Raw genomic sequence first — 23,926 nt, 5'->3', positions numbered from 1 at the left:
CTGTTTGGTCTTACCCTGCTGATCTCACTCTCTGGGACTCCTCTGAGACGAGCGTAGAGGTGCAGATGTTCCCTTCCTGTCAGCAGCTCGTCTATGGCATCAAACTGAGGGCAGTATCCCATGTTCTGGTGAACGTCCAGGATGTTGGTCAGAATACTGCCAAAAACAACAACAATAGAAATAAACAGTTTTCACTGTCAAACATGGAATAGAAAGTCTAAATTCTTCTCATTTCCAAATAAATCTAATCAGAAAAAGTCAATATTAACAGCTAATGCAGGGGCGTCAAACTCATTTCAGTTCAGGGGCCAAACACAAAGCAGCTTGATCACAAGTGAGCCACAGCGTGACCGATATCAGTCCCAACAGGATCTTTTCCTAGATTTTGTGACTGATTTCTATTATTTAAGGAGCATTTTATGGAATGATTAGAGGAAAATTTAGGAATTTTGAGTTTTTACAATAGTTTAACATAAAAAATGACTGCCATCATGAGATATAAGTGTAACCCATGTGAACTAGAGGCCAACTTCCTGCCATGGTTTTATTGTGACGAGCCCACCCTACACCTTTAAAGTCCCTGGCTCCTCCCCCTTCACTCTTGTTTGCTCCACTGAATGCTGTGATGGCTGCTCTCACTGTGGCATCTGCATGGTCGGCTTACTGATGGAAAATCACCACTGAAACACAACCTTCATAAGAAATACCTGGATGAACATCTTCTCCTAGAAACTAGATATCTCTCCACTCACCGGTGAGTCGTTTCACATTGTACTTCAATGTGTTTTATTAAGTATTTGGCGGATTTGTGGTGTACCAGACTCCATTGAAATTCCTGCAAAATTAAGCCACCACTAGCTGCGGAACACACAGGGTCAGTCTGACCATTTGCACTTTTATTTAAGTAATCCTTTTATTTTCTAATTTATAATCAAAGCCGAATTGTTAAATAAATAGTATTATAGTAAAATAATACTTCGCTTTTTGTAGTTTTGATTGATTTTGACCATTTCTGTTACTTTTTGAAAGAAATGCGCATTCGGCTATGTGGTCTTGAATAGGCTTTGACCTACTGAATGAGATGATTTATTTGAAGAATCTATTTAAAACATGCATGTTTAATTTATGATATGACTTAGCTTTACAGCTAATGATGTTGATTTAAAAGTGCACTTTATTCCTTTTGATCTCTGAAAATATAGAATGAAGCTTCAATTTGATTTACCTTGATATGGATTTTTCTGCTATGATTTATAGCATTTATTTATAACTGTTTATTTAATTAACAATGACAAATTGTTTAAATGTGCTAAGGTGAATGTATTTTCTGTTTTAAAATATACTTAAGTTAATTCCTGTTTGACTGATTGTTGTTGACCTTGTTTTATAGGTCAGGTTTTTATGTTAGTCCTGGATCACCTACCACTCTCGACCACTAGATGGCGAGCCACCACCCAACCACCGCTGCATCGCGGTAGGAATATTTGATCTTTTGTTTCCTCGGACACTCGGACCTAATACTTGGAATATACCCTGGGGACCTTTTCTGTTTTGTATTTTTTCCCCCAATGCGAAAGAACTTTGCGAAACCCTTCGCTTTCCAACTTGGCGAAATCAAACAAACTGAACTGAACTCACCAAAGGAAATGAACCTTGAACTGAACTTTGACTACAAGTTTTGAAAGAAGAAAATATTGTCTTTGTTTTGTAATTGTATTTTGGTTGTTTGTTTATTGCCTATACCTGATTATTAATAACAACTAAATAATATATATCAATATAAATTGACTCCAAATATCTTTAATATATATAATATCTTTAATATACATATACTAAAACGAAATCCTTGTTTCTGTGTCCAATTATTCACACACCTTGGCTCTACAGCCGAACCTATTTCTGTTGACCTTTTCCGTAGTCAGTTCCTGAGCCCTAGTGTGTTGTTGATTTGTTACATTTGGCGAGCCAGCCAGGAGCCTTGCTGTGTGAATAATTGTTTTGGTCCGAAAATTTTGGGAAAAAAAAAAGTTTGAAATTTTTTTTTTTAAAAAAAAAAAAAAAAAAAAAAAAAAAAAAAAAGTCAATCATGGATTTTGTTGAGCAATCCGGTATTAATATTTTGCACTCAGTCCTTATTACCGGTGTTTCTAATACTAGTGCTGATGAAGAAATTCTAGATTGGTTGCGAGAGTACGGGGCTCTCAAAACAGTTTTGCCCGTTAATGATCCAACTAGCACTTTTCATAAAAACCTGATTGCTGAGTTTGAAACCGCAAGTTCATTCTCTGACATAAAACCGTTTCTACCTCATAAGTACACTTCCCGCTCAGCTGCTGACCGCATGTACCGCGTCACTGCACTTGCTAATGAGTACGCCGCCACAGTGGGACGCAGCCAACCCACCCCCGATTACATAAGAAATTTCAAAGAAATGGCCGACCGCAGCGGTACACGTTTTGAAGACCTACTCAAAACAGTTATGGATCAGATCCAACAATATTTAGTATTAAGTGGAGCAAACAATGATCAAAATGAAGAAGTAAATGATGAAGATGATAGTGAAGAAGAAGAAGTAAAGGTGAACATTAAAACAACACAGCCCGTGTCTGAAACACATATGTCAGTGCCTGCACTTCAGCCCTCCCAAATACCCGTTCAACTGGGCCCACGGACTCGACAAAGTCATCCAACTGGACCCATGGGGACTGGCTTCTCACCAAAATTTTCCATCTCCCAACACGATTTAAATCCTCCGGAAGTACAGAGGCTCGTTGTTGAACATGTTGTCCGAAATACTGACCTGAGTGTTCCTGCTTCGCTTCGTCTCCGCTCGTTTTCTGGCCGCATTCCAAAGCCAAGTAATGAAGCCGATTATGAGTCGTGGCGAACACAAATAGATTTGCTGCTTGCTGACCCAAACCTGTCTGCTCTACACGTCACCAGACGAATCATTGAAAGCCTGCTGGCACCTGCTGCCGACCTGGTCAAAGGATTGGGCCCTGACACTCTGCCTGCTGTCTTGTTATGCGTATTGGATTCAGCTTTCGGAACGGTGCAGGATGGTGAAGAGTTGTACGCCCAATACCTGAGCATCTTGCAGAATCCAGGAGAGCGGCCATCAGCCTACCTTCAGCGGCTTCAGTTAACGCTCAACACGGTTGTCAGAAGAGGAGGCATTTCGGCTGCTGAAACCGACAGACATTTACTGAAGCAGTTTGTGCGTGGATGCTGGGACAACACAGTAATAACAAAGTTGCAGCTGGAGCAGCGCAAAGAAAACCCACCTCCTTTCTCAGAACTCCTGCTGTTGTTGCGAACAGAAGAAGACAGACAACAGGCCAAAGAATCATTAATGAAAAAGCACATCAGTTCCAGTTCTTCAAAGCAAAAAGCCAACATCCAGTCGCAAAGCACCTGTTCCTGCGGCCATTCGTCTAGTTCCAGTGACGAGCTTAAAGAACTGAAAAAGCAAATGAAACAGCTCCAGTGCCAAATGTCTGCCTTCCTGTCTGCACAGAAAAGTCCAGCACAGCCCAAACCAGCAGCACGTCAATCCAGCCGCCCTTCGCTTCAGTCCGCAGTCAAACCAAAGCCATGGTACTGCTTCAACTGTGGTGAAGATGGCCATATCTCCTCCTCCTGCACAAATGCCTCCAATCAAAGTCTGGTCGAGCAAAAGAAGAAACTGCTTCGCCAAAAACAGCAAACCTGGACCAGTAAGAATCCTCAGTTAAACTAAAAGCAGCTTCTGTGATGGGACACTCAGGAGCTGCCACCACCGTCAGTCCCAAGAACCCACACAGTTTGCCAGCCCTGCCAAGAGGACTTGTGGGAACAAAGAGCACTGCGCAAGTCCAAATAAAAGGGAACCACTTTAACTGTCTCCTCGATACTGGCTCCCAGGTCACCACAGTGCCCCACTCTTTTTACAATACCTACCTTGCTGATCACGAAATAAAGCTCTTGAACGACCTGCTTGAAATAGAAGGTGCCAATGGACAATCCGTACCTTACCTGGGGTACATTGAACTAAACATTACATTCCCACCTGATTTTCTCGGCTCTAACATCACAGTAGACACCCTGGCTCTTGTTGTCCCCGACCTGAAACAGTCCCAACCGCTGATACTAGTTGGTACAAACACCCTTGACTCTGCCTACAAAGAACACTGTGACACTCACCCTGATCAGTTATTTTTGCCTGCTGCCTCTGGTTATCAAGCTGTCATTAAGATACTCCAGCAACGGCACAAATTTAACTTGGATGACCAGTGGGCCCCCCTGCAGCTCGACTACCCGTTCACCATCTCTGCTGGCCAAACCACTGTCCTCGAGGGATTTCTGGCCACACGATTGCTGCAAGGTGAAAAGGCTATTGTAATTGAGCACCCTACTTCCTGTCCCTTGCCTGGTGGACTCCTTGTAAAGTCATGTCTTGCTGATCTGCCTGAACGCCAGCCATGCCATTTGCCAGTCATTGTGACCAATGAGTCTGACCACGCCATTACCATCCCGGCACGGACAGTCATAGCGGAGGTATGTGCTTTCCAGAGCATCTGCTCTAAAGAACAACGCGTCCATCCGGTCCGGTCTGCAGACACTTCAACGGCGCTCGAATATGACTTCGGAGACTCACCACTTCCACCTCACTGGAAACTGCGCATCATTGAGCAGCTCAACAGTATCCCTGAGGTCTTCGCAAAGCATGACCTTGATTTCGGCCGGACGGACAGAGTGAAACACCAAATTAAACTGTCTGATCCAAGGCCATTCAAACAGAGGCCCAGGCCAATCCACCCTCAGGATATCAATGCTGTAAGGAAGCACCTGCAGGAGCTGTTGGAGTCAGGAGTGATCCGTGAGTCTGAGTCGCCGTTTGCATCACCGATTGTAGTTGTGCGCAAGAAAAATGGGAGTGTGCGCCTGTGCATCGATTATAGGAAACTCAATCTGCAGACTATAAAGGATGCTTACCCACTTCCCAAGCTTGAGGAAACCTTTTCTGCACTTTCAGGGTCCAAGTGGTTCTCAGTCCTTGATTTAAAATCTGGCTACTACCAGATTGAGATGGATGAGGCAGACAGAGCAAAGACAGCATTCGTTTGTCCATTGGGATTTTACGAATTCAACAGGATGCCACAGGGAGTGACCAACGCTCCAAGTACATTCCAACGGCTGATGGAGAGATGTATGGGGGAGCTACACCTGAAGGAGGTCCTTGTTTTTATCGACGACCTGATTGTTTTTGCACCTACTCTCGAGGAGCATGAGGTGCGTCTGATGAAAGTCTTGAATCGCCTGAGAGAATTCGGATTGAAATTGTCCGTCGAGAAATGTACATTTTGCCAAACGTCAGTGAAATATCTTGGCCACATTGTTTCACAAGATGGCATAAAGACTGATCCAGACAAGATAAAGACACTCACTTCATGGCCAGTCCCCCAGAACTTGAAAGAGTTAAGGTCATTCCTCGGGTTCGCTGGGTATTATCGGAGGTTTGTGCACGGATATTCCACCATAGTAAAACCACTTAATGATCTCACTGCTGGTTATCCTCCATCTCAAAAGAAGTTCAGGTCAAAGATCAAGCCTGAGGCCTACCTGAACCCCAAAGAGCCCTTTGGAGGACGCTGGTCACCCGAGTGTCAAGTTGCTTTTGAGAACATCATCACTGAACTTACCTCTGCTCCTGTCCTGGCGTTCGCAGATCCTGTGAAGCCCTACACGCTCCACACCGATGCAAGTGCCACCGGTCTTGGGGCCATACTCTATCAAGAGCAAGATGGAGTGAACCAAGTCGTTGCTTACGCCAGCCGAGGTCTCTCCAGGAGTGAAGCCAAGTACCCTGCCCACAAATTAGAGTTCTTAGCTCTCAAATGGGCAGTCTGTGAAAAATTTTATGATTACCTGTATGGTGCACAGTTTACGGTCGTCACTGACAGCAACCCGCTAACTTACCTGCTGACATCTGCAAAACTTGACGCCACCAGCTATAGATGGCTGTCTGCTTTGTCCACGTTCAACTTTAAGATCGTCTACCGAGCTGGCAAGCAGAACGCAGACGCTGATGGTTTGTCCCGCCGACCGCATGGTGGGCTGTCTGACGACCCTGCATCCAGGAAAGAATATGAACGGATCCTGAAGTTTACCCAGCATCATCTTGAACCAGCCCACATCTCTCTCGACCAGCAGATTGTCAGAGCCGTCTCAGAACGCCATCTGCTGCACAGTCAAGACCCGGATGATGTTCACCATGCCCTGATATTGTCAACCTCAGTCCATGCCGACAGTGTTCCAGATAGTTATGTGGATGACACTCAGTTTGCCTCTTCTGTGCTCCCTCAACTCTCAGCTGCTGAACTTATCTACAAGCAGCGTGCCGACCCCATAATCCAGCACGTCATCGCACAGCTCGAGCGTGGGGAGTCGCCACCGCCACTGCTGAGAGAACAGCTTCCAGACCTGCCTCTGTTATTGAGAGAAGTAAATAAATTGGAGCTCCGTAACAACCTTCTCGTCAGGAAGAGACAGGTGGGAAGCGAGCACATTTACCAACTTGTGTTGCCAGAAGAGTACCGGGCTGAGGTGCTTCGCCAACTCCACAATCAGATGGGACACATGGGAATTGAAAGGACGCTGGACCTTGTTCGTTCCCGCTTCTACTGGCCTCGAATGTCCGTTGATGTGGTCAATAAAATCCGGACCTGTGAGAGATGTGTTCGGAGGAAGACTTTACCTGATCATGCAGCACCTCTCGTCAATATCAGGACATCCCGTCCTCTCGAGCTGGTGTGCATGGATTACCTCTCTGTGGAGCCAGATGGGAGAATCAAGGATATTCTCGTTATGACAGATCATTTTACAAAGTATGCCATTGCTGTGCCAACCCCCAACCAAAAAGCCACAACCGTTGCCAAGTGTCTCTGGGACAACTTCCTCGTACACTACGGCATTCCGGAAAGACTTCACAGTGACCAGGGCACTGACTTTGAGTCCAAGATCATCAAGGAACTCTGTGAAATGGTTGGCATACACAAAGTAAGAACTACGCCCTATCACCCGAGAGGCAACCCCGTGGAGCGGTTCAACAGAACACTACTCGACATGTTGGGAACTTTGTCAAACCAAGAAAAGCGCCATTGGAAAGAGTTTGTGAAACCACTCGTGCACGCCTACAACTGCACAAAGAATGACGCCACAGGATTTTCCCCATATGAACTCATGTTCGGCCGTCAACCCAGACTTCCAGTGGACCTAGCGTTTGGACTGCCACTGAATGGTGAAAATCTTAACTCCCATTCCCAATATGTCCAAAAGTTAAAATCTCACCTGGAAGAGGGTTACAAGCTGGCCGTTGAGAACTCCCAAAAACTAATGAATCGGAATAAACTCCGCTTTGACCTTCAAGTCACGCCATCTGAGCTGAGGCCTGGTGACAGAGTCCTAGTTAGGAATGTGCGCTTGAGAGGCAAGCATAAACTGGCTGATAAATGGGAGCCCGACGTGTACATTGTGGTCAAGAAAGCCGGCACTCTTCCCGTGTACACCATAAAACCGGAGGGCAAAGACAAGCCATTGAGAACGCTGCACAGAGACCTCCTCCTTCCTTGCGGGTACCTACCTTCTCAAGAAAAGCACTTGCCTGTGAAAGACACACCTGCAAAGAAAGGAAAATCTCTTACCTTACCTCCTCCAGATCCTGCTGAAGAGGAAGCAGATGATGATGATTCTGTCTCAGTTGTGCAAGTTCCCGCCAGCCTTGAACCTCTAAGATTTACGACAGTCATTGACCTGCCCACTGCCCTTCCGCCTGCTACTCACCTCAACCCCTCACCACAAGGCTTCACCACTCAGAATGATGGAAATCTTAGAGAGCCTGAGGATGAAGGGTCCCCCTCAGTTGAAGAGGAAATATTAGCTGTGGAAACAGTGGGAACCGGCCTTGACCCTGAACTTAATGACATTGAACCTGTACAATCAGAACCTGCTGAAGCCTCTAGTGTGGAAGGAAGTCCTCCTCAACCAGAATCTCCAGAGCCTTCCAGAGGTCAACTGGAACCAGACTCACCATTGGAATCAGAACCAACAAGTCCTGTGCAACCTGTACGTCGATCAGGCCGCTCAAGAATCCCGCCAGAGCGACTCCAGTATTCACAGCTCGGCCACCCAGTATTGAAAAGCATCCAAAGCCTGTTTAATGGCCTGAGCTCAGTCTTTACTTTCGCTCTTCAAGAGGATGAGGGCGATGAGGTTCCTGTCAACCCCAGACATTCAGCTATTCGCTGCCAGCCTGGTCCATGTCCGAGGACGTACATTGGGATAGGGGGGGAAAGTGTAACCCATGTGAACTAGAGGCCAACTTCCTGCCATGGTTTTATTGTGACGAGCCCACCCTACACCTTTAAAGTCCCTGGCTCCTCCCCCTTCACTCTTGTTTGCTCCACTGAATGCTGTGATGGCTGCTCTCACTGTGGCATCTGCATGGTCGGCTTACTGATGGAAAATCACCACTGAAACACAACCTTCATAAGAAATACCTGGATGAACATCTTCTCCTAGAAACTAGATATCTCTCCACTCACCGGTGAGTCGTTTCACATTGTACTTCAATGTGTTTTATTAAGTATTTGGCGGATTTGTGGTGTACCAGACTCCATTGAAATTCCTGCAAAATTAAGCCACCACTAGCTGCGGAACACACAGGGTCAGTCTGACCATTTGCACTTTTATTTAAGTAATCCTTTTATTTTCTAATTTATAATCAAAGCCGAATTGTTAAATAAATAGTATTATAGTAAAATAATACTTCGCTTTTTGTAGTTTTGATTGATTTTGACCATTTCTGTTACTTTTTGAAAGAAATGCGCATTCGGCTATGTGGTCTTGAATAGGCTTTGACCTACTGAATGAGATGATTTATTTGAAGAATCTATTTAAAACATGCATGTTTAATTTATGATATGACTTAGCTTTACAGCTAATGATGTTGATTTAAAAGTGCACTTTATTCCTTTTGATCTCTGAAAATATAGAATGAAGCTTCAATTTGATTTACCTTGATATGGATTTTTCTGCTATGATTTATAGCATTTATTTATAACTGTTTATTTAATTAACAATGACAAATTGTTTAAATGTGCTAAGGTGAATGTATTTTCTGTTTTAAAATATACTTAAGTTAATTCCTGTTTGACTGATTGTTGTTGACCTTGTTTTATAGGTCAGGTTTTTATGTTAGTCCTGGATCACCTACCACTCTCGACCACTAGATGGCGAGCCACCACCCAACCACCGCTGCATCGCGGTAGGAATATTTGATCTTTTTGTTTCCTCGGACACTCGGACCTAATACTTGGAATATACCCTGGGGACCTTTTCTGTTTTGTATTTTTTCCCCCAATGCGAAAGAACTTTGCGAAACCCTTCGCTTTCCAACTTGGCGAAATCAAACAAACTGAACTGAACTCACCAAAGGAAATGAACCTTGAACTGAACTTTGACTACAAGTTTTGAAAGAAGAAAATATTGTCTTTGTTTTGTAATTGTATTTTGGTTGTTTGTTTATTGCCTATACCTGATTATTAATAACAACTAAATAATATATATCAATATAAATTGACTCCAAATATCTTTAATATATATAATATCTTTAATATACATATACTAAAACGAAATCCTTGTTTCTGTGTCCAATTATTCACACACCTTGGCTCTACAGCCGAACCTATTTCTGTTGACCTTTTCCGTAGTCAGTTCCTGAGCCCTAGTGTGTTGTTGATTTGTTACATAAGCACCTGCTGTGTACATACATCAACTGATGCCTCTGGACACATCATCAGTTATGTGCCTGGTCTCATCGGGCTTTTCAGGTCTTTCAACATAATCCTCCAGGTGACCCAGCCGTGGCTGATCAGGCCCCGGCTCGTGTCCAGATGGCTAGCTAGCTACCATGACTCCATGGCTCTCCTCTTTAGAGCCACAAGTTCTTCTGGCCAGGGTTGGCAGCTCCCCAGCTCTGACAAAGGTGATGGTTTTCTTAGAGGGTCGGGCCCACTTCGCACACACAAGTCCTTCACTGATTACTTCAGCGATGGTCTTAAGAACCTGGTCATGCCTCCAGCAGTACCGCCCATCTCCAGGTGCCCTGGTGCAGCAGCTGAGAATGTGTTCCAGGGTTTCTCGCTTGGAACACAGTGGGCATGCTGATGTCTCTGCTATGCCCCATGTGTGCAGGTTTGATGGATTTACACTGCCTATATGAGGAATTTGATGCGGTGAGGCTCAGCTTTCCACAGCTCAGCCCAGGTCACTTTCCTCTCGACTGCTGTAAAGCGTGACTGAGTTAGATGCTGGAGATATGAGGAAATAACGCGGCCACAGAGCGTCCTGCTTTAATACAAAGGGATGTTTGCAATGAACAGTGTTTGGAATAACGGTGTTTAAAATAACGGCGTTTAAAATAACGGCATTATGTAACGGCGTTATGTAACGGCGTTTGTTTTTCAGTAACGGGGTAATCTAACTAATTACTTTTTACGCCGTTGCAACGCCGTTATCGTTACTGAACGTTAAATGCGATGAGTTACATGCAATGATTGAATAAACTGTGATCCAAAAGCATCGCCGGCTGTTGTGAGCAGGCGGGTTAAAAACAAGTTGAGCGATTATGATTGGCTAAGGCAACGTGTATGTGAAGTGTTCATTATATCCAGGAAAGAAGACTTTGTCGACATCCGTTGTAAGCAACTCAAATTTAATGAAGCACCTCACGACACACGCATCTAAAAAATGTGAATTATTTGACATATAGCAACTTTTTTTTTTTTTAATAGTAACACAAATAGTTACTTTTCTTGGGAATGAGTTACTTTTATTATAGAGTAATTTAGTTACTAAGGCAGTTACTTTTTTGAACAAGTAGTGAGTAACTATAACTAATTACTTTTTTTAAAGTAATGTTCCCAACACTGGCAATGAAACAGAACTATTAACTTCCATAATACACAGTTTTAAATATAAATTGTTTAAAGTGACCTGAGCTGAGCCTCCTTAAAATATGTGTGGGAACAGTTTGTGGTCCATCCTCATCCGCATATGACAGCTTGTTTCACTCTGTCGTGGATGAAACTGTGACTTTACGTTGGACATAGTATGAAAATAGTTGAATCACTGTGACCAACATGGACAGAGGTCTGCTTCTGTCAGAGTTTTAATTAATCGCGCAGCAGCAGCTGAGTGAACACTGCTGCTGCTGCATGACACATGAGTCTGTGTGGCTTCAAATGTAACTAAGTCCAAACTTCTAGTGCAAAATAATGTTTCACCTTATCAGGGCGCTGCACTTATTCCAGGGTTAGAAGCATGTGAGAGGAAAAGGACTTACGCACACTGGAGAATGCGCGCAAGGGCAGATTTGAATGGGAACACCCACATTTCAGGGCTGCTTCACCCACAGTGCGTAACTGGGATGAATGCGCAGAGTGACTGACTTAAGTACAGGGGGAGAACAGCACACAGCTAAAAACAGCGCTGCTGCGCGGTATTTTTGGACTTGCGCACATGGGAGAATAGAGCCCTAAATGATTACCTGTGACCAGCAACTGAAGCTTCTCCAGAGGTCACGTTGATGTCTCCTGTCAACATCTTAAAAGTGCTTGTTTTTCCTGCTCCATTCACACCAAGCAGACCAAAACACTGCAGAGAAAAGCAGGAAGATCCACGTCACGCACTAAAAAACTGCAGAAATACACAAACTTACAGACAAATAAATTAAACTACAGAAAGATGCACAAAATGAAAACAAAAGTACCAAAAATAAGTCCAAAAGCACACAAAACGACTAATAAAAAAAACACACAAAATTAACTTGAGTTAAAAAAAAATTAACATATAACACAAAATAGCTTTAGAAAATACGTTGAATGACAGAACAATTTACAAACAAACTAAAATACACAAATGACACCACAAAAAAACACAAAATTGCTTTCAAAATTACACAAAAATGACTCCCTAAACACAAAACAGCAACAAATATACAAATAATGAGAGAAAAATGACTCAAAGAATACATAAAAGTACTCTAAAAACACACAAAAATGACAACAAAAATTACTAGAATCTTAAAACATCAACACACAGAACGACAGAAAAACAGTACAAAACAGCAAAAATACACAAAGTGACTCAAATAATACACAAAAGTACTCCATAAACGCACAAAAACATGACAAAAATGAAATTAATTTTAAAGCAACAAAAATACAGAGAAGAAAAAAATTTACAAAACGACAACAAAAATACAAAAAATGAGACAAATATCCAAAACTGCAAAAGTAAATAAAATGACTCAAAAAATACAGAAAAGTACTCCAAAAACACACAGAAAATGACAACAAAAATAACTCTAAAATTACAAAACAACAAAAACACACAGAATAACAGAAACATTTACAAAAACACAAAGATGTACCAATGATTTCGCAGAAACAATAATAAAAACACACAAAATGACAGAAAATAAAACAATAGAATGACAAAAATGACCCAAAAAAAGACAAAAAAGCCAATAAAAAGTTGCCTATCTCTGACCCTGGCATGTATTTTGAAACAATGCATTCTGATTGGTCCAAACCTCTCCAGGTGAGACTCCAACACAGATTCGGTCGACAGCAGGAATCATTTTCCCTTTATACGTCTGACAAAGCAACAAAAAAGAAGAAAAAGCAGATTTAAGTTGTTTTCCTGTGAAGAAGATTCACAAACTTAAAGTCAAACCTTGGACAGATCCTTCACTCGTAAAATATCATTGGTTTTTCCTCTGTGGTGCATTCGCTGTCTTTCCTCGGCCACGTCTGAGTCTTCATCCAGAATGTGAGGATTCACGCCGTCAGGGATCCTACCAGGAAATCCTCAGTTATTAACATTATTACGTAACACTATTCTCAGAACACTAAAGGTCAGACATAGACAACAGACCCCCAAATCAAATACACTGATTCCAAAAACAAACAAAATGCAGAAAAATACAGTACACCAAACACAATGACTATAAAAACACAAATATATACCAAAATACTACCAAAATACTATATATATATATATATATATATATTAGTATTTTGGTACAGATATTCACAAAATAATTTCCAAAAACACAAAATGTCTACAAAATTACACAAAAACACAGATGGAAACACCTAGAAAAATACACAAAGTGACACCAAAGACTACAAACAACACAAAAAACTACAAATCAAGAACAAAAACACACAAGATTACTGCAAAAATACACAAGATGACAACAAAATATACAAAAATACACCAAAATACAAAGATGACAATATAGCATACAAAAAACAAGATGACGACAAAAATACAAACTAAAAAAACAAGATGACTACAAAAATACACAAAAGCTTACCAAAACACACAATGCAACACCACAGGCACACAGGATGACTACAAATATACACAAAACACATGGAAAAAATACACAAGATGACAATAAAAATGTACAAAAATACACAAGATGATTACAAAAATACACAAAAGTAATAAAATGTACAAAAATAAACAAGATGACAATAAACACAGCGACACTAAAGACAAAAAATATAAAGCAACCACAAATTTAGACATAAACCCATTTGTCGTTTCCTGTGTTATAATAATGTAATGCTCTGGTTAGTTATTACTCTAATGCTGACATGAATGTTGACCATGTGACCCTCAGATCAGATATAATCACGTCTGTGGCCCTGCTGTGATAAAAGTTGCCCATCTCTGCACTGTAGGTCAATCATGATGTAATTCCCTTTTTGAATTTTATTGCATAATCATTGACGTGTGCACAGATAATGAGTTCAGTTTGATACGTTGCTCATACCAGCGATGGTGGAAAAAAGGGTACTGGAAGAGAACGTTCAGGATGAAATAGAGAAGTCCCTCCACAGCCATGCAGAACAGGTTCTTCCCAATGAATTCCCACCTGTATGGATCTGGGCTGTAGTTCTCACCTGTAGAAGGACACGGAACACCTGTGAGATCTGCTCTTATTAAACATGTTGGACACAGCAAAGTGTGGGCCTCATGGATCAATACATTCCAAGATGTAAAAGGTTGAAATTGGCATTTAAAAGTGTGTTTTAGTCTCCACTGTAAACAGTCGGGAAACGTTCATGCAGTGCATTGTGGGATGTGCAGTCCCGTAGACCAGGGGTTCTCAACCTTTACTATAGCCTTACCTCACATTTTTGGATGATTATGATTATTTGATTGGTTATTTTGCTGCATTTTAAGTGTGTATCATATTTGCAGTAGTTTTTAGGGTCTAAAGATGGTCTTGTTTTTTTTTGTTCTAATAAAATTAAATAAATCAAAAGAATAAAACAAATTTCATCAATAATCACAGTATCATAACTATTCAAAGTAAAAGGTTTTAAATGGAAACTCATTCAAAGTGCAGAGCACTTAGTAACATTTATTAGGATTGAAATAATATTGTGTTTTACATGATCTCCTGTCACTTTTACTGTAAAATCATGTTAAGATCACAGTACAGTCAAAAATGAATTATATTCAAAAAATAATAAATTTGCAACTTTGTTATTTATGACATATTATGCCATGAATAATTCACTATATTTAGTAAGATACATATATATAAATGTATTTTTAGAAGCTTTACTTTATACCTCGTTCTGCTCCCTTATGACCAAATGACCAAACTTTTCAGCTCAAGACCCCCAAAATAAAGGTTCCAGAGAGCGGGGACCCCCACTGTAGCTGAAGGTGGTTGAACACAGACATGAACATTAAGAACAGTCATGTGGAGACAGGGTCATCTATAAGGGGGAATAAAGGGGAGAGATTTTTGGGGTCCATCCATAAAGTCAGTAAAATGATTATCTATTGTTCTATGAATCTGTGATAAACACATTTATTTATTCATCTGAATAATATCCACTGTTATCCAGGAAGTTTATTATTATTATAGTCATCTTAAAGATGGAAGTCCTTGATTTAATCGAAAATGAAATAGATTAAAATAGACCAAAAATGGTGGAAAATGTGGGCAAATGAGATTTTAAAAACCAAGGAAATTGGGTAAAAGTTGTAAATTAGAGTGGACAGAAACAGACAGAAAAAGTGGTCAAAAGGGTTCAAAGTGTCAATATTGGCTTATTGGTTTATTATTATTGGAGCCATAATATATAGTCATCTAAAGATGTAAATGCTTGTTTTAATCAGAAAGAAAATGGGGTAAAAGTGACCAAAAATGGTGGAAAAAGTGGTGAAATGGGATTTTAAAAACCACAGAAATTGGTTAAAAGTTGCAAATTAGAGTGGACATAAACAGGCAGAGAAAGTGGTACAAAATCTCAAAAATGGCTAAAAAATTAGTTTAAATTGCCAAATAATGGGCTGGACAAATCGTGAATGAGGATAAATTGGCAAAAAAATAAACATGAAATAGTGAAAAAAAGTTAAAAGTGACAATAATGATTGAGTTGATCGATCACCTGCACTGTTTTAGAGCCCCACATTAAAGTTTTAATATGTTTTCGTTTCATTTATTCGGACAAACTTTGTTCAGGAAATTTACTTTGACATTTGCTTTGATCCTTTGACATATTATTTTTTCTCAGCCAGCCTGAGAGTTGGCCACGCCCCCTGTGGAACTCATAAGGACACATGACAAAAGTTTGTCTGAATAAATTAAACCTGAAGGGGGACATATCATGCTATTTTTCACTCATCTCCATTTGTTCTAAGAACCCCAAAAACATAGTATTTGAGGTTTATTTTTACAAACTTGCCTGTTTTCCAGAGATTTAGCCTCTGAAAAGTCACTTTCTGAGCCGTTCTAAAATCAGGCTGTTTAGGGGCCTACTTAAGCATATTCATGAGTGGGCGTGTCTAAAGAAGCTGACTTGCCTGCATGCCTTGCTCTTTTACGAGGGAGATCATTGATCATGAAAGCAATTTTATTGTGCTATCCACGGCCAAAAAACTGCACATTACAGTAAAACTAAGGATGTCCCAATCCGATCACGTGATCAGAAATCGGGCCCAATCAGACTCGATCAGAATCGGACCAGGGCGTTCACCGGTACATACATAGACTGTAAAAAATACATACATTGCACTGTGCAAAGGACGCTGACATGCTCACCTTCGTGGGCGTGTCTATTTACATGTCAATCACGGCAGAGAGCTTCCTGGAGGCGCGGCTTTTCCAGCTCAGTGCCGCGTCAAATTCTTCATCAAAGTGGGAACGCGTCATCAAATCGGAGCGAGATGTTTGGGCTCGCCCTGCAGTAAGAAAGGTGCAAATCACCCTCTAACGATTGAGGGAATCAATGATAAAAAAACACTTTGGGCATGTGTATAAAGCCCAAACAGCACTTTATGAAGTTTAAAGCACAGAAAAGTTGATTTAGTGTGACATGGGCCCTTTAAGGTGCAGTCCGCAACTCTCAGATCCCTCTCTCCCACTGCTCTCTTGCTCTGCCTCCAAACTTTCCAAAGTCCCTCTCTCAGAGGAGCTAACAAGCTAACGTCAGTCCGACAGCAACATCACAGTAACATAACATGCACGGTTAAAAGCATATTACTGCAGCGCTTCTCTCTCTCTCTATGTGCCACACCTCAAACAGCAGCAGCAACAACACGTGTCACTGACAGCAGCCATACGGAGGCTGCTGCGCACACAAAAACAACACATGCGCTACAGAGTTCTAGTGTAACAATTACAAATCAAACATAATGTAAATCAAGCAGCAGTAATTACCTTTCAAGCAGAAAAGTCACCAATTCCATCTTCTACTCCTCCACACCATACACTGTAAAAAAGACAGCACTCTAGCTCTAGCTCTGGGAAAGGGGCGGGGCCTGTGAGCAACAGCTGTCAGGCAGCCCATTAAACACAATCCTGGCTCTGATTGGTTCTTTTTGCTCAGTCGCGGTGCATTCTGGCAATCTGCCAAAAGCTGCAGGAGCAGCAGGGGGCGGGGCTCAATGAGCCTGTTTATTTCACACAAACTACTAGTTTGATGTAAAGCTGTCCTTACATAGTGACAGTTTTAGCAAATATGACAAAAAGTACTAAAAATTCGTCTGCTCCCTGGTGCTACACCGAACCACAAGATGCGCTGGAAACAACAAGAGTGGAGTACACCTCCGCATGAACAAATAGTGCTTACACTACAGTGTATGTTTACTGTGGAGGCGCGGCACCGGCAGCAGGCAAGTTATATATTTAGTTTTACCAGTAGCCATCACTCCTTCTCTAGCGAGAAAAACAATGGCGGTCTTTTGCTAAAGTTTTCATCAGGTTGGGAGTGAAGTCCATGGGTGGAGATACCAGCGGAGGGGAGGGTATTTTCTTTCCCGATTGCACTTGTGAGGTCACAAATGTTGAACATTTGAAACAGAGTACTTTTCTCTGTGTTATTAGATTTACACAGACCACAAACAAACGACTGGATGGATTTGTTTCATATTTTGTGTCCCGTGTGGACACTCAAGTTACCTCATTTGTGTCAAAAAAGACTGTGGATTTTTCTTCATATGTCTTCTTTAATGTATTATTTCAAAGACAAAATAAACTTGATGGAGTTAGTACACATTAAAGTTTCTCTAAATACACTTTTGGGGTTTTTAGTTTCTTTCCTGACATCACATGTTGGAAATACTTCTCAAAACATATTTAGTTGTTTTCATTTATTTATTTATTTTTAAAGTGCAATTTCTTGATTGTAATGAAGATTTTGAAGGGCACCATCCCTACAAGAAGTTTAACACGTCTGCAGAGAAGGACAGGCCTGAGCTGGAAGTCCTTTTTATGAGAAAGGCTATTCAAGTCCTGCAGGAGGAGACCAAAAACCTCCACGCCGAGCTCCAGAACCAAGTCAATCAGCTTGTGTACCTCCACATCGACAAAGGTATTAAAGAGACGGAGATGGATTGGGACTTGGAAGTCAAGAACGATGAAATCCTCGCTTTAAAAAACGCCAAGCAAGCGCTCAGTGAGAAAAATGTTGAATTGCAGAAGAAACAGGAAGAGGAGAAGGAAACCCTCATCAAGCAATACGAGGCTACAGTGAACTCCCTCTCATCAGCGATACAGACTCTGAAATCTACCCTGGACGCCCAGCAGATCGATGCTGCTGAAGCTTTCAAACAACAGCTTCTGTTCCGCAGTCAGTTCAATCACCAGCTGAGAAGTATGAACGAGCAGCTGGTTTTTGAGAAGAACAACCAGGCACAGAACCACCACCACAGTAGAATGCCTTAATGCAGGGGTCGGCAACAACGTTTGGCCTCAGGTCACTTAGCTATCCGTTAGTAACACAGCCAATTATCGCGTTATATTCTGATGCTGTTATTTTTTTATCTTGTTTTTTTACTGAGAGTTGTAAGACATTAGCGAGAGATCGCTAGCTAGCAAAACAAAATGTCACTGTCCAAAGCAATGAAAAGAAAAGTTCACTCTTGCCAACAACTTGGTTCTCTTTCCCGTTTAAGCGTGTGCATCACATTTACACTAGTTTTTAGGGTCTAACAATTGTCAACTGCCAGTGTCTGATTAAACAAAACCTCAACTTACATTGAAAAAAGCAAAAATATGGCAAGAAAAAGTGTTGAAAGTAGGTTAAAATATGGCAATTTTGGGGTAGTTGCAGACAAAGTGGTAAAAAGGGTTGAAAGTGTCAATATTGGAACAATTAGTTTAAACTGGCAAATAACTGACAAACCATGAATATGGTTAAATTGGCAAAAAAAAAAAATTATGGGTCAACTTATGCAACATTAGGTGAAAAATTAATGGAAAGGGTTTATAAGTGCTTAAAAAGTCTTTATAAGTGCAGAAAAGGCATTGAAATTTGATGGAGAAGTGACAGAAATGAGAGTATTGTAGCAAAAATACATTAACAGGAGCAAAAGAATGATGGAAAGAAGAACTGATGAAAATAGGTTAAAACAAGTTTGTTTATGTATCTTAATAATATCCACTGGTATTCAGGAAGATTATTATTATTTGGGCCATAGTATATAATCTTCTTAAAGCTGTAAATCCTTGATTTAATCAGAAATAAAATGAATTGAATGTGACCAAAAGTGGTGGAAAAATGGTGAAATGGGATTTTAAAAAGCACAGAAAATTGTTATAAGTTGCACATTAGAGTGGGAAAAAACAGACAGAAAAATTGGTCTAAAGTCTCAACATTGGCTGAAAAGTGGCAGAAATGCGGGGAGGGGGGTTGGGGTAATATAATTTAAAAAGTAGGAACAAATAGTTTAAACTGGCAAATAATAGGCATGACAAATGGTGAATGTGGTTAAAATGAAAAAAGATAAGCATTTTGGGGAAAAGAGGTTAAAAGTGACAATAATGGATCAACATATGCAACATTAGATGGAAAAGTGGTGGAAAGGGTTTATAAGTGCTGAAAATGACTTGAAAGTGTCCAAAATGAGCAGAAATGGCATTGCAATTTCATGGTGAAGTGTCAGAAATGGGTGAAAATATGATGAAAATAGGTTAATATATGGCAAGTTTGGGATAGTTAAAGAAAAAGGGCAAAAATAAGCAACAATGTGCTCAAATTGTTCAGAAAATATTCTTAGTTTCTTGAAGGCATCTGGTGACCCCTCCCAGTGTCTCGTGACTCCATGGTTGAGATTCTTTGATCTTTTCTTTGAGCAAAAGATCTTTGATTTTTTGTTTTTATTTTAAAACAGCTATCGTCTTCTCCTTTAAACATTGTCTAGTTGTATTATAATACTGCGCTTGAATTCATACCAACTGTGTCATCATTTGTTACATTAATATATTGTTACTGAGTCGTGTTTGACATGGCATTTATAGATTGTGACGGCTGAGGTCTCACAGTGAGAAAGTAGCTGCTATAGATTGAGGACAAACAGCATCATTAGCTCGACTAGCAGCACTGTGAGGGCTTTTGCACTCACCAAACCGAGCGTAGACGTCCGTCAGTGCCTGGTTCATGGCCATGTCGATGAGACCTCGGCCCAGGCAGTAATGAGGAAAGACCAGCAGCATGTTCTTTAGGAGCTGGTTGAACCTGTACAAAGCCTGGATGGAGGCAGCACAAAGATGAAGATGCATCAGAGGTGGACTATTAGAGAATCTAACACTTAGACTAAGCCCGATTCTTCAAAAGCTGCTGGAACCAGCGGTCAGCGGTAAATTAGGGTAAAAGCAGGAAACATGATGGTTTAATGTTGGTTTAATTTAGAGGTGGCGACTGGCCAATAGAGGGCGCCGCCCCACCACTCATCACGTTAGTTTGAGTAAGACATTAAAAAGATAATATAATAATAATACATTACAAATACTATGAAACACATTTAGATGTGTAATTAGATAATCAGAATAAATATTCTATAGGTAAAGTAAAGTTGTTTGGTTCACCTGTGTCTGATTGGTGACGTGTTTTTACGCTTTGGGGCGCACTAATCTTTGTCATCCACTCTTGTTAAAAGTTGTACATGCACAGGAACTCCTCTGCGGCTGCGCAGAGTTGAATCCAGCCGCTCAGTTACACAACACCCCTCTACCGCCATGGGAGGGGCTAATGTCACAGCGGTTTGTCATATAGTGTCTGATTGACAGGTGAAGCTATGGGAGTTGGAGACGATAGAAAGCGAAGCAAAGTGGAGAAAGAGAAATGAAATAATTTTGCTTTCCCTTCCTCCTTTTTCAGAAGTCAGGATCAGACCCAACATGGATAAAGGTCAGTGTACATTTTGGTCATTGAATTTTCCGTTCCGAAAAGGAAATTGAAAAAGAAAAAAAAAACGTTTGGTTATTTGATTTTCGTTATCAATTGAAAAACTAAAATTTAAATTCAAGGCATATTTCTTTATCAGGGTCAAGAAGGGATAAACAAATGTTTAAAAATCCATTTAATTTCAATTTTTGTTCCTAAAAACAGAAATACAGGAGGACAAAAACAATGATGGTGAGACCCGAAGTTGTGCTTTTCAAAATAAGAGCATGTACATGAGGACGCTGCTGTGTTTCTGATTTAAATTTATGAATCATCTCTATATTTGCACTGCTGTTTAAAACGTCTTTAGAACCGTACTCCAAATTAATGCTCCAGTCTCCCTGCTACCAGGGCACGGTCCGGTGACGGCCGGGAGAGACGGACATGTTCTATGGGAAGTTCGGCTGTTGCCCTGTCATCAAGCACGCACACACACAAGTATTTGGGTCTCAAATATTTTTGGGGATTTGAACACTTTTTTTCTTTGATTGAAAATATTTGTTTTTGATTGAAAAAGTTTTTCTTCATCTTTTACAGCTTGGGAACATTGCTATTCTGAATCAGCATATATGCCCGAAAACGACCAAATAAGCTTGGTTCCCCACTTTTACCCCCAAATGCTCCAAACCTTGACCTTTTAGAGAATGGGGCCTTTAGGGGCCCCTAACCCCCCTGGCTTACTGTTGAGCTGTCAAACAGGTCGAGGATGAAGGTGACAGCGCTGCTGTTGATGCCGATGAAGAGGTTGATGCATGAGAGGGAGACGTAGGCCGTGCTGGGGACACTGAACACGTGGGACATGGGGTACATCATGGGGGTCACGGACCAGCTAATGAAGCACAAAACCATACTGAGAATATTAGTGAATGTTGCAAATGTAAACATTTTAATGTCATCTAGTCAGTGAAAATTGTACAAAAATGTATAATCCCTGCAGATTAAAATGTACTGCTAGTAGTGAGTGCTTTAATCACATCAAATAGTTGTTAATTAACCTTTCCAGGAGAATACGTATTTGTCGCTAGTTTTTGTCGTTTTAATGCAAGTTTTAATATTCACAAATGCAAACAAAAACAGTGTGAGTTATTGTTACTTTAGCAAAAGGTTTTAGAATTCTTATTTATATGTAAATGTTCCTAGATATTGCACTTACATATTTGCATTTATTTATTTCACGTGGTCCCTTTTTCCCCAAAGTAATGTTTGCTTTAAAACATAAAAACATCCATCAGGGGAAACTGTTAGACTGGTAATGGCTCACGGCCCAGTGTCTGTCAATTTATATATATTATATTTAAGACAAAAATAAAAAATAATGTTTGGTGGAGAAAAAACAAGAAACTGAAAATTCTTCAGCAGCATTTGTGTGTCTTTCCACTCAATACACATATTTTTGTTGATCTTTTGTGTGTCTTTCCACTCATTATGCCTATTTTTGTTGTCATTTTGTGTATTTTTTGACATTTTGGGAATTTTCATTGTCAGCTTGTGTTTTTTGAGTAATTATGCATGTTTTTGTTATAATTTTGTGTGTTGTTGTCATTTTAGGTATTATTCTTTCATTTTCTGAAATGTTTTTGTTGATTTGTGCATTTTTCTATCATTTGCTGTAATCTTGTTGGCCTTTTGTGCATCTTTGGAGTTCTATTTCATCCCCGCTGACCGCCAGAGGCGGTGCTTTAAGCACTGAATATTACCCTTCGTGCATGCGCAGTGCGATCATGTATACCAACAATGTCACCCATGACCCCTGGATGACCCGGAGGAAGTTTATATCTTCAGGTATCACTCCAGGGTACTTTCCTTTTTTTTCTTCTCGTGCGAAGTTGCTGGAATATTGTGCATACAAGCTGCTGTCGCTAGTAGCTCCGTGACCGTGGTAGGTCTGAGTAGCGTGCATTCGCCCTCCAGGAGCGTGTGTTTGGGAAGCAGTAGCTTTACCCATTAGCAACCTCTGTTGGCACAGGCCACGTTAGCGCCGCCTCCCCCCAGCATATGGTTTGTGTTTGGTCCCGACGATACACGCTGACAAGGTAAGTAGCCGCTTATTCGGCAAATCAACGGTTGTCTTTACAAAATAAGAATGAAAGAGATGGTCGGTGATGGCTGCGTTTGAGCAGCCTACTCCCGAAATTTTAGTTAGCCAACTTTATTTGTTTGCTGGTGGGTCGTGTGTGCACACGCCCGGAGCCCAGTGTGGATTTGTTTAAATGGACTAAATGGACTTGATTTATATAGCGCTTTATTCCCACACTTAAGCAGTCTCAAAGCGCTTTACATATCAGCTCATTCACCCAATCACTCTCACATTCACACACCAGTGGGACAGGACTGCCATGCAAGGCGCTAGTCGACCACTGGGAGCAACTTAGGGTTCAATGTCTTGCCCAAGGACACTTCGACACATAGTCAGGTACTGGGATCGAACCCCCAACCTCTTGATCAGAAGACGACCCTCTACCACCTGAGCCACGGTCGACCGTTTACATTAGCTTCACCGGCTGAGCTAGTGTCAACTTCTGTTAAAGAGCCCAATTCGGGTGAAGACCGCAGTACAGCCTTTTTTAAGTATATTTGGGCCTCGACTGTGCAGGAGTGCACGGTGATACCGGACAGACGGCGTACGCACCCCTTCCCTTTGTTGAGCTAGAATATCTGTGTTGAAATCAGTGGCTTTTCAGTGCAGCTACGATGGATGGCTCTCATATCTGCACATCCTGTGGGGTTTCTTTACAGCCAGAGGATGGCCACAACGTATGCCCCGCATGCCTTGGTCCTGAGCACCTGCGGGCAATCCCTGCATAAACTGCAGCTACTTGCCTCGGGCGGCCAGGGTTGCCAGGTTGGCGGGGGTGGAAGGCTCAATAGCCGTAGTCGACCTCCACCCAGGCCAGCCACCTCCGACCCGTCAGACACGCTCCAAGAGGTGGGGAGAGGCTACGGCAGCTGCCCCTTCCAGGAAGAAAACAAAGTCTGACAATGGTGGGTTATCATCTAAAGTTGAGCAGCTGTCTGCTGAATTGGCTCAGATGAGGTTCCTGCTGGCCGACAGCCAGCCGGTTATTCCCCTGGTGGCTGATGCGGCTCTATCTGCCCCAATGCCAACACTGCTGCCCGAGGAGGAT

The 23,926-nt window shown here is 41.4% G+C and overlaps 1 protein-coding gene across 1 annotated transcript in view; it reads right to left on the bottom strand.

Annotated features, from left to right (window-relative positions):
• Positions 1-23,926, bottom strand: part of LOC114454579 (retinal-specific ATP-binding cassette transporter-like) — a 93,924-nt gene that overhangs the window by 5,600 nt on the left and 64,398 nt on the right. Inside the window, 7 exon segments of the mRNA XM_028435134.1 lie at positions 15-156; positions 11,588-11,694; positions 12,635-12,697; positions 12,778-12,898; positions 13,889-14,018; positions 19,981-20,104; positions 21,483-21,630. Coding sequence (XP_028290935.1) covers positions 15-156; positions 11,588-11,694; positions 12,635-12,697; positions 12,778-12,898; positions 13,889-14,018; positions 19,981-20,104; positions 21,483-21,630 — 835 coding nt within the window.

Source organism: Gouania willdenowi, chromosome 20 (assembly GCF_900634775.1).
Source record: "Gouania willdenowi chromosome 20, fGouWil2.1, whole genome shotgun sequence".
Lineage (NCBI taxonomy): Eukaryota > Metazoa > Chordata > Actinopteri > Blenniiformes > Gobiesocidae > Gouania > Gouania willdenowi.
Note: the sequence above shows the minus strand (reverse complement) of the source record. Positions and strands in the feature narration are given on the sequence as shown.